We start from the raw sequence: 15,671 nt of genomic DNA, 5'->3' as shown, positions 1-15,671 counted from the left end.
TAACAAGAGATTCTAATATATTTATTAGAACATTACTATGGTGGTAAACTACTGATAAACTGTTGGATTCTAAGATTGTGCCTCCATGTCCTAAGTTCACAGAGAAGACCATCGAGAGCCTCTCCTCCCTGCAGAAACTGTCTCAGGTTGTGGAGATTAGTAGTAATTCTATGATCCGATATCCTATCGTCTCTGAAATTGTAGGTTCTTATCTTTTCTGATCTTGCACTAGTGCCGATCTGTAACACAGGTCATATTAATTTTTTTATCTAGTAACACTGACAAAATTTATTGTGAGCCTAAAAATAAATGTCAATAGTTAAATTTTATTTTTTTAAATTAGAATAGTGATATTATAACTGTGCAATAAAAAACTTGAATATTGTTTATGGTCTGATACACTTGTAAAAGAAGACAGTAATAATGGACCCAAACAACCAATGTTATCTTCATGTCCGTTACATAAGACATTCTAACCTTACCACAGATCGAGGAAATATATAAATATGCACCAGACCTACAAAACCCAACAATCACGAATAACACCAGAAACAATTTATTTTTAATTCCAACAAAAAATAAATTTCTTGATCTATATCCCTAACTTTTTTCGTTTACACTGCATAAAAAAATTGTTGACTCAATTATAATCTTCAGATATTTTTTTTGTCTCACAATGGAGAGCCATCTTCAATCAAGTTATTTTAAGCTGAAACAACTCTCACAGTGAGGCAAAAATATTATTACAATGGTAAGAATGTGATGCAATATGAAGTGGAAAACTTAAAAATAGATAAAACAGCAGCCTCACCTGTATTTTTCTTTTTTTACGAATATCTGAATCCATTTGATTGAGTTCTCTTTCATAGATTTTAGCCTGAAGCCGCTTTAGAGCTGTAGTTTTGTTCTGGATCTGGGACCGACACGACTGGCACTCAACTACAATCCCTGATGAATTCATTAACAAATCAGTAACGAGAGGTATAAAAACCTTAATCTTTATGTCTACTTCCATACACTCTGAAAATGTAAAATCAATCTTACCAAGAAAAATTTGTGAAAGTTTTAATGTTTAGCAAACAACTATTTAAATTACTTCCACAGAACCATATTTTGTAAAAATTATAATTATTTTAGAACTTTGTATTATTAAACTTAGAATTATTAAAAAAGTTTGTACATACATTTTTTAATAGTCACTATATAAGAAAGATACAGATTTTAAATTAGTTGCAAATTATAAAACAAAATTTAAATGGTTTTAAATAATTCAGTATTTTTATCTTATGAAAATAAAAAAATAAATTGTGTAAAATATTATAATACTTGTAATAATATAAATATGTAAAAGTAAAACTAAAATAACTATTAAAAATTTAGTGCTGAATTTTTTTTATTATTACAGAGTTATGTAATTATGTTCAAATACAGAAAAAAATCTTTGGAAATGATATGGGAACATCTATTTCCATTGTAAATCACACACATGAATACGTATGTATATAAACACTTTATAGGCCAAATTTTTCTATTAGTATCCAGAGATTTCCTCTTTTCTTAAATACTTTAGATAATTTCATCAGACAAATTTAACAATGGGAAGAGTGATTTGGAGGATTTACTTAGAAAACTTGAAAATTTTGGAAACTATTCATGTTGAAAAGCCTTTCTTGTAATATACTGTGGGTGTATCTATTAAGAATTATTTTATAATTTCATATAAAACTTTGAACATTGCCTCCGCACCACCCACAATACTAGGGACCCAATATGGCTTAGATTCAATGTCTGAGAATTCATTCCAATCATGTCAGTACTTCTGAATTGCTAGACAGGACGCAGAGCTGAATCTGATTAAACTAAACTAGATAGTTTTTCTTTCTCTAGTAATACTCAGGATATTACACATCAAATAATAAGATTGGAAAACCTGAATATATGAGATCGGATGTAAGTAAAGTTAGTGCATGTATTAACATTTACCTGTTGGTATGTGAGTAATTCGAACTGCACTGTCAGTTGTATTTACATGTTGCCCACCAGCTCCACTTGCTCGTTTGGTCTCAATTTTCAAATCAGTTTCTTTCAAATTCACTTCTATCTAAAGAAAATTTCAAAAAATAAATAACAGACAAATGTTTTCTTTTGGAATGTATTAGTTTAATTGAATTTTACAGACTGTATCCACAATTATATTTGGTTATATTATAATTATAAACAAATAACCAAAACATTCTAATACCGAAACACAATTGACTGACAACAATGAAAACAAAGCGTCTCAGCTTTGATGTCATTAACAATGGGCCAACTTGATTGTACACTTTCGTCATTGTTACTGATTGATCAGCTGTGTTTGTGAATGTAACATGCTTAACAGAAAGTAGGTTTATTTTTAATGCAAATTGATATGTAAAAATGTAATGTATTATATTTTTAATATATTTTCTTAAAAACGCCAGGCAAACTGAACGGTGGCAATTTATACATATTTTTAAAACTTCCGGTTACCCGGACGTTGACACTGAAAGGGTTAAAAAAGCTATTGTTTTATAAAATATTAAAAGCTGGATTTTTTCACAAGTTACTGCATCGTAAAACCACATAATGTAAATAATTTAAAGTACAGGAAATATTACTAATATGGAAAATTAAATTTTAAGAAATTATTAACTGGAAAATAACTAACCTTGAAGCCAGAAACAGAGAAAGTGATAAAGAAGTAAACAAGAAGACAACAGAGCTTACTGGCAAATACAGATTTGGGCCACAAATACATAGCTCATACGTTGGTTTTGCTTACGATGTTATTGTGTTTCAAATCCAATAGATTATCATTTTTCTTCAATATAACCATCACTTTTGAAAATTAAAAATTCTTATTTTAAGTTTTAATTATATTTCTTTACATAAAAGGTAAAACAGACATGTATTTTCTCGCATATTTTATGGATATTTGTGAAAGAGAATGTTGTTAATAAAGAGATTAAAGAACTGTATGCTGACTGACATCGGAGGGTTGTGGTAGCACTGCCACACTGACGGTGCTGGTGTGTACTCTGCCTCCGCGCTCTGTCACAGGAACTCTCTGTACTCTGTGTACACCCGCTTCATGCTGCAACACATTGTATGCTTCTGGCCCAGATACTAGCAGGCTGCAGTGTCTCACTCCTCCTACACAGGTGTGCCAAACTCTGTTAAATATCCAACAGATATAGAAAAGAATAGAAACAATTCTTTATTGAGGTGAAATTAGGACCAGATGATCCTTTCTTACATTTAACCTCTAAAAAAAATATAGTGACATAGGAAATGGAATAAGTTCTACACAATTAATGAATTTCAAAACAAGGTAGGAATATGTCATGTCATGTGTCATGTAACAGACTTTGCTAAGGCTACAAGAAACATTTCAAATCTATCTACACATGTTACTATATCATGTATTAAAATGTTGTATGATTGTAGTTAGTTTATCATTGTAAAAGTCTTCCATAATACCCATCCAAATCCCACAGAATGACATGCACTCTCATTGAACTCAATATTGCCAAAACTTGTTGCTTCATGCAAAATTTCAAGTCTAAAAGTAAGTTTTTCAAGGTATTGTGTACACATACAGACAGAAATTAAATTTTGCCAGCCCCTTGAGTGATAGATAGACTTTGCTGACACTCGGCCAACAAGAATAATGAATAATGATAAACAATATTAGTTTAATTAAGTATTACATCAAGCAATATTGAAATATACTTCTTTTAATAAATAGGGTTCTCTCCATTTCTGGCAGTGTGAACATTTGCTCTAGTACGCTTCTCGGTCTAGATCAGTCTTCTTTAATAGGATGACACCTTAGGGAAATTATGAAACACAATCCCGGTATTTCACACCATCTGTTATACACCATCTCGGTGAACACAGATTGATGGCGATCAGGATGTGGACTCAATTTATTAACTGCATTCTGACATGACAATCAGGAGATTCTGGCGCCAGTTTGGTAAATGAAGATCTTGCTTAAGTTGATCATAGTGGGCAAGAAATATGCTACATGTATGCTGACTATAGAGCAGCTCTGTGCGTGGTAAATAAACCTGGCAGTACCACGTGACAGCACCATTGAAAGCTCAGCATTTAAAGGGTTAAAATGATAGCGTCTTATTTCTTTCCTTTCATTGTGTTATGGACAACAGTTTATTCAATATTTGTGCTCTTCTTTAAGTAGAACATTGGAAAGATTCTTCTATGCACTTACAAAACTTGAAATACTAATTAAGAAAATTGTGAGGAATAAAAGTCACCAGATTCAGTTGGTGCACTTTATTTTGTTGGATCTGCGTTGGTACTGGTATATACCAAGTTTATTGGTATACATATCTATTTATATTGTGTTATTGTTTTTTACATTTCATCTAACATTTTGGTTTTAAGTGCTCCCATGTATAAACAATGTCACTGTTTATACTGAAGAAATATCCATTGTATAAGTACTTATTAAGTAGCTAACATTATTTGTGAATTTTGATCAATACAACATGATTATTGTCTTTATAATTGTTCTATATAATGTTTTCTAAATGCTTTAGTGGAACACTTATCTCATTTAGAAGAAAATTTGTAACAATATGTATATTTCTAAATTTGTTTTATATTTCGAACAACATTTATACCTCACCAATTAAAGCACATTTGTTTTACTTTGCCAGTTAAGGCCATCTTTCTAAATGCAAAATGGTAAGTAATTGGCTTTTTTACCTTATAGAGCATGTTTTTCTGAAAAAAAAAAAAAATTATATGCAATATACATAATAAGTGAATGCGTTCTTTCTATTTAAAACATAATTTCATAAAAAAAACCATATCATATGCTTTAAAATGGCCCAGCTCTTTTGACATGATATAGTTAACACATGGAGGGTTAATTCAATATGTGATTGGTATTGATCAAAATTCAATAAACAAGTCTAGATTTAATAAATTAAGCCAGCTGGTTGGGTGTGTTTAATCATTGATTGTTGAAACAAATTTAGCATTAAACTTTCATAAAAGATTATTGTGTATCTAATGTAAACACAAAATAGTTTATCTAAAGTAAATTTATAATTATTTTACAAGTACCTAGATCTGATTCATCATTCTCTGCTATGAAGTATTGCCATCCTTTGTAATCTAAGAAGCCACAGTACATGTCACGCAGCTCACTCGCAAACAGCATCGCTTCTGAGCCTCCGACCCCAGGTGATATTTCCATCACTATGTCATTGCAGTCTTCAAAGTTCTCTTTTGGCATGAGACAGTCAAGTATCTGTCAAACAAATAAAATATTCCAATTCTCAGGTGGCTGCAGAAAAAGTCAACAACTACTTATTTACACATAAACTATCATTATATTATTTCAGTTTGACATTGAAGAGAACATGTTGAGTAATTTTTGACATTCTAGATGTTTAAGACATTGAATTTTATAAACCATTTTTCCAATCCATTACAGCAATATCAAATACAAAGGCTTTCCAGAAAGTAGATTACGTTTCACTCTGAAGCCACTACGCAGAAATTGGGTAACCATACATTTTGTGCAAGATGGGTACGGTAAATCTTAATAAAAACCCATAAAAATCAGTGTATGACTGCTTCATTAACATTTTAGACACTTACGAAAAAGATGGTGACTCACTGCTCAATTGAATCATTACAGGAGACAAGACGAGTAAAACATGTGAATTCCCCAAAAAACCAGGAAAATGCATGCAAAAATTGTCAATATGAAAGATTATTGCAACTGTTTCTGGGACAGGAAAGGAGTTCTTCTTATTGATTTCTTAGAACGTGGCATAACCATAAATTCTGTGAAGTATTGTGAAACCTTACAAAAGTTAAGAAGAAAAATACAAAACAAGCGCAGAGGAAAGTTAAGATAGAAATTTTGTTTTTGCATGACAACGCTCTACCACACACGGTAAATCGGACTATAGAAGTCCAGGGTTCTTTAAAGTGGGAGGTGTTTCCACATCCGCCTTACAGACCGGACCTTGTACCTGTTTCCAGCTTTTGATGTAGCGCTTTAATGATGACATGGAACTGCAGGAGGGTATGATTACCTGGTTGAAGTCTTAGTGGCAGAATGTTATAATGCTGGCATTTCAAAACTGGTTCAAAGCTATGACAAGTACCTAAATTTGTAGTGTGACTATGTTGAAAAATAGTATTTTAGTGTCACTTTCAAATGTATATAATACAATTTTTTTCTTGTACATTGTTTTTTTTGTATATATCAAACTGTAATCTATTTTCTGGATAGCCCTCATATATTAGAACTTACAATCCTACTTTTTAAATAAACAGTTGCGTTACTAGAAACTACTTCAAATTCCTTAGTACTCAAGGAACCTGCCTTGAAAATTTGATAAAGATTGAGTGTCAAATGAAATGAAAAATTATTTTCTGTTCTGTCATGTTTTGTTTGGCGCTATCCAGAGTACGGGAGTTGAAAAACATAAAAGCTTTAAAGTGCCATAACTGGAAAACTGGAAAAAATAATATTCAACTTACTTGTTTGTAAACTTGGTTTAATTCATTTTTATATTGTATTAAATCGTCTTCAATTAAATCCAACATCTCCTTTTCATCTTTTCCTGAAAAGCATTTTAGTTATTGATACCAACTTCTTCCATGTAATCTTAGCAGTATTGTATAGATCTCTTATTTCTAAAAGATAATAAAGAACTTAAACTAAAAAAACTTCATTTACTCAAAAGTTTTGTTAATTGTATGATTTAATCACCAGAAATACTTCAATAATTCTTTTAGTTTATTTGGTGGATAAGAATGATCTACATTCAAAATTAAACACTGATAATACTAGATCTGACAGTAAACACAGGCCAATTATTCTAAAATTAAATGTTATGTAAAACTCATGTAAAGTTTAAAACAATGTTGTACACTTAATTGTACACCTGATAAGACAATGAGAATACCCAGTGAAGAACCCAGATTACACTATACTTTGTAGTCTGGGCGTCTCTGATGTCGAAGCGATGTTAAGCGTTAATTTTGAGCTTCTTCGTTGCCGAATTTTTAAGGATCTCTTCAGATAAACAAGACACAAGATTCCACGAGTAAAGTCAGTGACAGTCTGATTTCAGATACTGCATTACGAAGAAGGCAAACTGGAGCTAGCCTATACTCAACATTCACGTTGAATCAACTGTTCCCACTAGATTATTTGTAAGTTTATGAGTTTTAGTGGGTATAATCATCCAAAGCTTGTTAGTTTCAATTTTAAGTAAAGGATATGTCTGTATGCTGCTCGCTATGGAAATATTGTTCAAGGATTTATTGGGATGACACTTGGGAAGGGCTAAATTACTTAAAACAAAAATCAACTAAGAGCGTGTTATTTTTTATTGCGGGTAGGGTACGATAGGCGGACCCGGTTTTTTATATCGAAGAATGTAATCATCGATACCTAATATTCACATCTCAGATCCTAGACTATCAATTGGTATAAAAGTATCTATAGTTCTCAATTTAACAATCATATGTTTTCAATTAAAATATGAATTTAATATTTACAGTGATCTAACAAATTATTATAACCAAAATTAGGAAAACTGAAGACAACCATATTTGCTGCTCTCATAGTTACAGTTGTTTCTTTCAAAGCAATGTCGTGTAGTTCTCTAAAATTGACTGCAATTTTTCATAATCAAATGTTACTTATGTGTAATTGAAATATTACCTTACGTGTATTATTTGAAAGTGTTTCCAGCTGTTGATATAAATGATTTAAGTTAATTATTCAAAATAATTAATCAGTGTCAATTGATTATATTGATGGTTATGATTAAGTAATATCAATTGCCAATTTCGATATAAAAACCGGGTCCGCTTATCGTACCCTACCCTTTATTGCCATAAGGACATCTTCACAAGTACATAATTTGTAGGTAAATGTAAAATTAATGGCAGGAGTGGCAACATACAGGTCTCGGATTATTAGACTATTGCTATCATCCTCCTACACAAAACAATATAAGATTTCATGGGGTGCAAATAAAAAAATATTAAGATGTAGAATATTAAAAGTGAACTAATTTTTTCATGCAAAGCAATATTTCCATGCTGTAAATTTGTATGGGGCGAGACGTGATCTTGTAATTGTGAGTCAACCTCGTATTGGTTCACAATATCAGCCATTGTGCCATTTTTGGATATGTCGAATAACAATAATATTAATATCAGGTACATTTTTACTCAAACGACATTTTTATTAATTTAAACATTTTGAGAATAACAGTTAATATCATGCCTCCATCCATTAATTTGAGCTAGAAAACATAACTTGACAGAGCAAAGAAATATTGTATATTCACCTAGCCATAAATTCCTACTATCTTAGAAAATAGTACTTATCATACGTTAACAACACGGATCTTGTTACAGGTGTATACAAAAAAATGTAACCAAAACTTCTGCAAATGAATAAATAATGTAAAAAAACATGAATTTCATAATTGGCAAAACTAATACAACCATAATTATTTAGTTTGTATGTGTACAATCTAATTACAAAACAACCTTGTAACTTCTGGCTATCAGTTTCCTGAAATTTAATAACATGTTGACACAGCGAACATACACTTTCACTCTGAAAAAACACGATGACCAATTAAAAAATACTTTTAAAAAAAAATATATTTTAACTCTACACACAAATATGTGTTAAAACCAAATGACAGTATGTAAATGTAGTTAATGGTAGTTGGGTAATGGATGCCATGGTTATACAAAAGGCCGTGAAGGCTATTACATGGGACGGTTTTTTGTGCTCTACTAAACTGTTCTGGCCACAGAACACTGAAATAGGTTATTGGGTAGTGATAACGCTAATAAACATAGATAACAAGAGAAGCACAGTACATAAATATAACCACAAAATTACATTTTCATGTTTAATATTAAAAAGCATAGTTATTTGTGACTTCCATCCCCTAAAACCATATATATGTTTTTGTTCAGGAAGTCAAGCATAATAAATTGATAATATCAAAATTATGAATGATTGGCAACTCCAACCCTTAATTTCACAGATACCATTTTGTACTACAATATTACCTCCACTTTCCTTCATTGACTCAAGCTGTTTCAATGTATCTTCAAGTTTATCCTTTTCTGCCATTAAATTAAAAATCGATGAATTTTTATTAACACTAAATTTTGAATTTAAGACATCAGCATTTATGTTTTTTAGGAATTGGTAAAGTTTATCGTTATCCAAACGAGAAGCAGTTGATTGAAACCTTATTCTAAATGGACATTGACACAAACTTTTTGGTGTTTCTAAATAAAATTTATAATAGCTGTTTGTTCTGTCTGTTTTGGTGTTCATGGCATGAACATTTCTAACAAATCTAATGTTATATAAATCATAATTGTAAAGTTTTAATTCCTTAACACCAGCTAAAACCAATCCGCTGTAAATACGAATGGATTTAAACATTGTGATATTTTAATTATAAATTGATTCCTATAGCCAGTTCTCTATGCAGATTTATGGAAAAATTTCTTCAAGCACTTCACCATACTAATTACTTTTTAGAATAATAGTCCCACAGCCTGCACTAAGCCTATTACAGCCTATGTATGCCATCTGTGTTTACTGTTTATGTCAAACAGAGGTTATGTTTGATTTTTTCTAGTTTCTCACTATATATAGACTAGTAAGATTTCATATTCATTCAGCAGCTGATTAAACTAAAAAGCATCTGAAATACACTAAAAAAATAAATATGCTCAGCTAATTAAAGATTATATATGTTGATTATATATGGTGGAAAATGTAAAAAATTATTATAATAATCAACATAAGTTCTAATCCAATGTATTGGCATTAAAACTACAATTTAATTGTTTCGACATACAAAATATAGGTAGCAACATGTAGAATCGTTCTACTAAGAAGAATACATAAATAAATAAAATATAATATAACTACTATACATTCAAAAGTTAGTAAGTTTCTATTAAATGTTTAGACATGTCAAGCTGGTAACACAAGCATAACTAAGAAATGTTTTGTCAAGTGCATGCAATAATGGAATCTCTGTAGTGTTAACTTTTTATAATACTTAATTGGTAATAATACATTTCCTATTCTCACGATTACTTATTTAATCCACAAAGTGTAATGGTTAATGTCATAAAATTTAGCAACCTGGATTGGGAGGTGATTAGGGAGGTCAATCGTAGTGCTGTATGTTACATGAAACGATAGGGTAGAATAGTGGGTTGATATGTAGATCAGTTTTCCCGTCACCCTCTCATCAATATGGGTGTTCCAAAAGTTCATCAGTCTTTATTGTGTGTTCATTTAACGCATTCTACTTAACATGGTGGTTTTCAGACCCACTGCTGACCAATGGCAATTGTGATCGCCATTGCTTGAATCGTTATTTCTTTCGCGTGCTTAACAGATCTCTTTAATATGTTATGAGATTGCACATCTGACGTATAGGGTAGATATCAGTTCTCGATGTCAAAGACTCATGATATTTTGGCAATAGCTTGTGTTCGTAATGAAGACTTCCTTCGTAAATCCCTGTAACTTAATTGCACATTATTAATAATTAACTCCAGATAAGTGTTTGTGAAAATTGAGGGAGTACAACAATCCATAGTTACAAAAAATCAGCCTCAGGGTAGTCGCCTTTAGGTTGTTTGTGACCTGAAAAGATTGTTCTCTATATTTTTTTACCTTAAAACAGTTTATGTTTGAGATCAAATCATAATTTTAATTGTCTTGTAAATTCAATTGTATACTAATTAATTGGTGTTTTTTTTTAGTTCTAGATTTTTGGACTCCAATTATATATCACGACACTGCTCATTTATTTAAATATGCGTAAAAAATCTCATGTTTAAATATAAAGAAAATACAATTTGAATGTGTACTGTCTCTAGTTCATTGACTTAGTCATCGTGACATGTCATCTGCAATCATATGCTCTCTTCCGTCTGTTCATGAATGGAGTAGTGAATGTGTAAACGTAAACTCAAACTGCAAACGTCAAAATTACCGGGTGAGGTTATGTGTACATTAGCAACTAATAAAAATAAAAATAATTTCTTATCTTATTAATTAAGCTTGTGAATTACATCACATTTTATATAGGTAAGGGTACATTTACAATCTTATTTATTGCAGTTCTTACTGCACCAATTATATTTAACATACAACTGTTGCTATTGTTTGAAGTATATGGTCTTTTAAAGATTTTTGTATAAATACTTATTTTTGGAGTATCTCGTTTTTATTTACACCTATTTGCATTAATAATATCTTTTGTAGATTAATGTTATAAATTAACCTTAATTGTGATATCTTTCCTCTTCCAATAATTGACTTTTTTGAACTGCAACTATGAAACTGCTTTATGACCTTGGATGTGTGGCTGCAGTATAATAAGCGGCCACCAACACATTCGGATTATGATTATCAAATGATTTGAATAATCAATATTCATGACCATCCAAAAGACTGAAAGCAAAATGTCAGAACAAATAACGTACCCGTAATAGATATTTCAAAGAACAATATGGTTTTGCTAGTTTTCAATCTTAGAAATTAATGTATAAATATTAATACAATTTACAAATTATAATATAATATAATATATAACTACAACAAAATATAACATTTACTTACTTTATGTATTTTCAAGGATAAACGTGACTGCTTGTGAAACAAAGAAGACACGTACATCATTGTTCTTGCCGCCATTAGTCAATAACTAAACAAATGATTTTAATTTTTAATTTATTTCCAAACACAATTTTACTTTGAACTAATTTTGAGTGATAATGTCGAACTGAATTAAGTTTTAGGCTTTACAATCGTATTATAGTGAAGCTATACTTTTATATGTACAATAAATGTATATTCCATGTTAGCCTTTTATCTAGGACTTCTCATAGATATCTGACTACATTGCAATGTTTTATTCTAATACCTTCCAGAATATGTTGTGCAAGCTGGAATTTTCTTTTTCTGGTAAAGTTCATCATACTTGTTTTTAATGGGTTAACCTGTAGACTTTCCCCATCTTCTCAAGTGAGTCAAGTGTGTGTTTATTTTTTTCCCCTTGACTTTGAGCACTAATCAACATAGCATTATAGACTTATTCGCCTTCTGTTTTGATTAAGAGGTCGTCAACCGATATCGTCCACAAAAGGGGAGACAGAACCCCTCCCTGGGGTTATCCATTCCGCGCCGTGATTTTAGCCGATTCATCTGCACATTTTGCTGTTACTCGTCTGCTTTTAGGAGGCCTACTATCCACGACAGTGTCTGGAGGAACATCAAACCAGTGCTCCAGTGCTGCCTCCGTGGATTGATATGCTACTCAATCAAAAGACTATGTGCTCTTGGTGATTTAAGAAGCTTGAAGGATGTTATTGCCCATTTCATCCTTTCTGCTGTAAAGATTCTTTTTGATTGTTGTTTGGATTTTTAAACCTCACAACTGGATCTTATTTCCCGCTAAAGAATAGAAATCCTCATTTGAAAACGAGAGTCCGCCTGGAAAATGTGTCTGCAACAACAGTTCTAAAGTGTGTTCTATGGTCTTGTGACCAAAGACAAGTACTACCAAAAGCCTAACTTGGTGGACTATGATGCAAGCTTTGAACAATTTCTACAAGATTTCAAATAAAAAAATCTCAAATATCTCATTTGCTCACCAATGGGTTGTGTGCAGGACAATGTCCCAATTGAACATTTTGTTAAAAGACTTGTAGATTTTGAACACCGTACTGGAGCAACATTTAAGGTCATATCTGTTGACGAAGAAGTATCAAGAGATTTAAGAAATCGTATACTATATCCTGAGTTTTTAAAACAGTTAGAACTGTCAATCTCTCTACAATATCGGAATCTGCAAGGGTCATTAGAAAGCCAGGTTAAGGGCTCATCCACACGGGGGACACCAGTGAGGGCACTGACTGACCTTTCCTCACAGTCTCCATTAACATTGACACCTATGCCAGGAACAAGTTTTCCACCTCAAAATGGAAACGAAAATGACAGGATGGCTGAAAATATAAGAGCTGGTTTGTCTTGCACAGTTCTTGATGAGGTTGGTGGTGGTGTACGAGTAGTTCATGATAAAGTGAGTGCAGGCTGCTGTGAATTACATTAACATTAGTAAAGCTGATTCATGTCTGACTCTTGGTCCAACACAGGAATGTATTGGACCAATGTATTGTGAATTGTTTCAATATACAGATGTGTCAGGCTCTGTAAACCAATTGTACGATAGCTTTAATGTGATGTTTTTGAATATTCAGGGGCTAAAAAATAAGGTTTTTGTTTTGAAAAGTTTCCTGGCAAATTTAAATCTGTCAGTGGTCTGCCTAACTGAACATTGTTTTTGGGAGATGAGATCAGTTGTTCATATCCCAATGGGTTTTACTGTGCTGCTGATTTTTCTAAAGTGAACCGAATAAGAGGTGGAACCTGTATATTCATTAACAATAAATAAAAATCTAGAGATTGCGATATATCAAAACTTTACAAAGAAATGAACTTTGAAGCAGCAACTATAATTTCGGATGAATGTAGAACTGTTGTGGTTTCATTTTATCATTCTCCTAATGGTAATCCACAGCAATTTTTGTGTGTGCTGGAAAACTTTTTGGCATTCATTATGAATTGGAAATTTCACAATATTATCATTGGGGGGAATTTTAATAGTAAATTTGATATTACAAAGAATATTAAAACAGCAAAAGATTTTTTAAATATTTTAAGAGAGTTAATATTTTCCCCTGAACAAAAATGCAACTAGAGGTAAAAATGGTTTGGATAATGTGTATATTTTGAATCATTGTTTGAATGTTTCTTTGGTAACAACTTTCCCCTACTCGGATCATGATGGGACGTTGGTCAAGACATTCTTAAAAAGTACCTGTGTTGACTTCAAGATATGAGTCTTGGTGTAATTAGAACAAACTGATATTGCCTAAAAAAATTTTTTAACCTCTTTCCTTATTGTTGGCTTCGTACGATTGGTCATCCTTGTTAAGCGAGTGTAGCAATAAAAGTTCTGTAACACTGTTTGCTAAGATTTTTATGTCATATTAAATAGTTTAAATCATTTCAAGGTTGTTGCAAATTAAAATAAAAAAAAAGAGCAGGAAATAAAAACAGATGCAACCAGAATTAGTATACTGCGGAACTAGCCATGAAGAAAGAAAGACAGCTGTTCTTGGATGGAGTAATTAAATGTACAAGTAGTAAAAATAATACAGATTTAAAAATTATGTTTAGTACATTGAAATGTGAATACAAAAATGCTGTAACTCAGGCTAAATGTGCTAAAAAATATGATTATATAAAAAATAGTAAAAATAAATGTAAAGCTGCCTGGGATTTGATAAAACATAACGTATCAAATAACAAACAAGAGATTTGTAGTATTGAACCTGATATATTTAAAACATGTTTTCTCGAATCTGTCAAAGATATAAAAAAAGAAGGTTGATAATCCCAGCTCAGGTTTGAATTTTCTTGACTTTATGGATAAAACTACTATTATTAATGCAGTTAATTTTAAATGGACAATAGTAACACCAAATGATATTATAAATGCTGTCAAGGGAATAAGTAATTCTGATAGTCTTGATGTATATAGTATGTCCAACAATTTACTGAAAAGTATTATTGTTGGTGTGGCTGAACCTTTGGCAGTGTCCATAAATTATCTGCTTCAGGATTGTATTTTACTCGAACAACTAAACATTTCAAGGGTATGTCCAATTTTTAAAAGTGGTCCTAAGGACCAACCTCAAAGTTACAGGCCAGTTTCTGTAATTCCTGTTTTAGGTAAACTAATTGAAATATTGGTTTACAAACAAATTACATCTTTTTTGGAAAATTTTAACCTTTTAAATCCCTTACATATGGTTTTAGAAAGGACAAATGAACTTTTAATGCTTTAGATCAGCTTGTTAGACAGGTACACTCATCTTTTGAAGCTACATTCTGTGACTTGAGCAAGGCCTTTGAGTGTGTCGATGGTAAAATTGTCATCACTAAATTAAAATTTTATGGATTTTCTGGGTCGAATCAAAATTGTTTTGAATTATATCTCATTAATCGTAGACAATTGGTAAATGTCAATTGGTAAGTGGTCAGAGGAAACTACCGTGCAGTGAAGTTTTCCACAAGGCTCCATTTTAGGTCCCCCACTTTTCTTAATCTATATAAGTGATTTGCCTTTGTCTGTTAATTCGAAAACCATTTTATATGCACATGACACAACCTTCTTTAACGTCAGTAAAAATTTTAATGATCTTGGATTGTTGACAAATGATACATTAAAAAATGCCTCAATACTGTGAATATCGTTCACCATGATAAAACCTTCATTAAGCTGTGAACTATTTATTGGTGTAAGCCATTGATAAATAAATAATCATGTGTACGAGTTCTTTTGCAATGTTTGATGTTTCCTGTTCTTCTGCTATTCCTCATCTGAGAGAGTCGGTGTGATCTGTTGACTTGTGATATTGACAATATCTGAATACATCTGTAGTTAAAAACTAATGAACATAATATTTAGTTTTGAAAAATGTAATTTAAAAATCTGGAAACGATGAACCACGAG

General features: G+C 31.5%; 2 protein-coding genes across 3 annotated transcripts in view; one reads left to right on the top strand and one right to left on the bottom strand.

The window, feature by feature from the left end:
- LOC124354570 (peptide chain release factor 1) lies at nt 1–9,695 on the bottom strand. The gene is made up of 7 exons (XM_046805125.1): nt 9,121–9,695; nt 6,553–6,635; nt 5,119–5,305; nt 3,011–3,174; nt 1,984–2,101; nt 812–948; nt 1–239 (listed from the first exon to the last, which is right to left on the bottom strand). The coding sequence occupies exons 1-7, from the start codon at nt 9,503–9,505 to the stop codon at nt 36–38; spliced, it is 1,278 nt and encodes a 425-aa protein (XP_046661081.1). The 5' UTR covers nt 9,506–9,695; the 3' UTR covers nt 1–35.
- Nucleotides 9,696–10,997: 1,302 nt separating this feature from the next.
- LOC124354569 (vacuolar protein sorting-associated protein 13B) overlaps nt 10,998–15,671 on the top strand; it is a 143,586-nt gene continuing 138,912 nt past the window's right edge. Inside the window, exon 1 of one of the 2 annotated variants that reach the window (XM_046805123.1) lies at nt 10,998–11,084. The gene's annotated coding sequence lies outside the window, so the exon portion shown is untranslated. Of the gene's footprint in view, nt 11,177–15,671 lie in introns of both variants that reach the window. The other variant, XM_046805124.1, reaches the window with a different exon arrangement.

The sequence above is a fragment of the Homalodisca vitripennis genome, chromosome 2, assembly GCF_021130785.1.
Source record: "Homalodisca vitripennis isolate AUS2020 chromosome 2, UT_GWSS_2.1, whole genome shotgun sequence".
In the NCBI taxonomy this organism is placed as follows: Eukaryota; Metazoa; Arthropoda; class Insecta; order Hemiptera; family Cicadellidae; genus Homalodisca; species Homalodisca vitripennis.
The sequence above is the reverse complement of the archived record's forward strand: the minus strand, read 5'-3'. Positions and strand labels throughout refer to the sequence as shown.

Coding starts and splice junctions, on each gene's coding strand:
- LOC124354570 (XM_046805125.1), bottom strand. CDS start 9,505: ATGTTTAAATCCATTCGTATTTACAGCGGATTGGTTTTAGCTGGTGTT. Junction 5,306..6,552: donor TAAACCAAGTTTACAAACAA/GTAAGTTGAATA, acceptor TTTGTTTGACAG/ATACTTGACTGTCTCATGCC. Junction 949..1,983: donor AATTACTCACATACCAACAG/GTAAATGTTAAT, acceptor TGAATTCATCAG/GGATTGTAGTTGAGTGCCAG.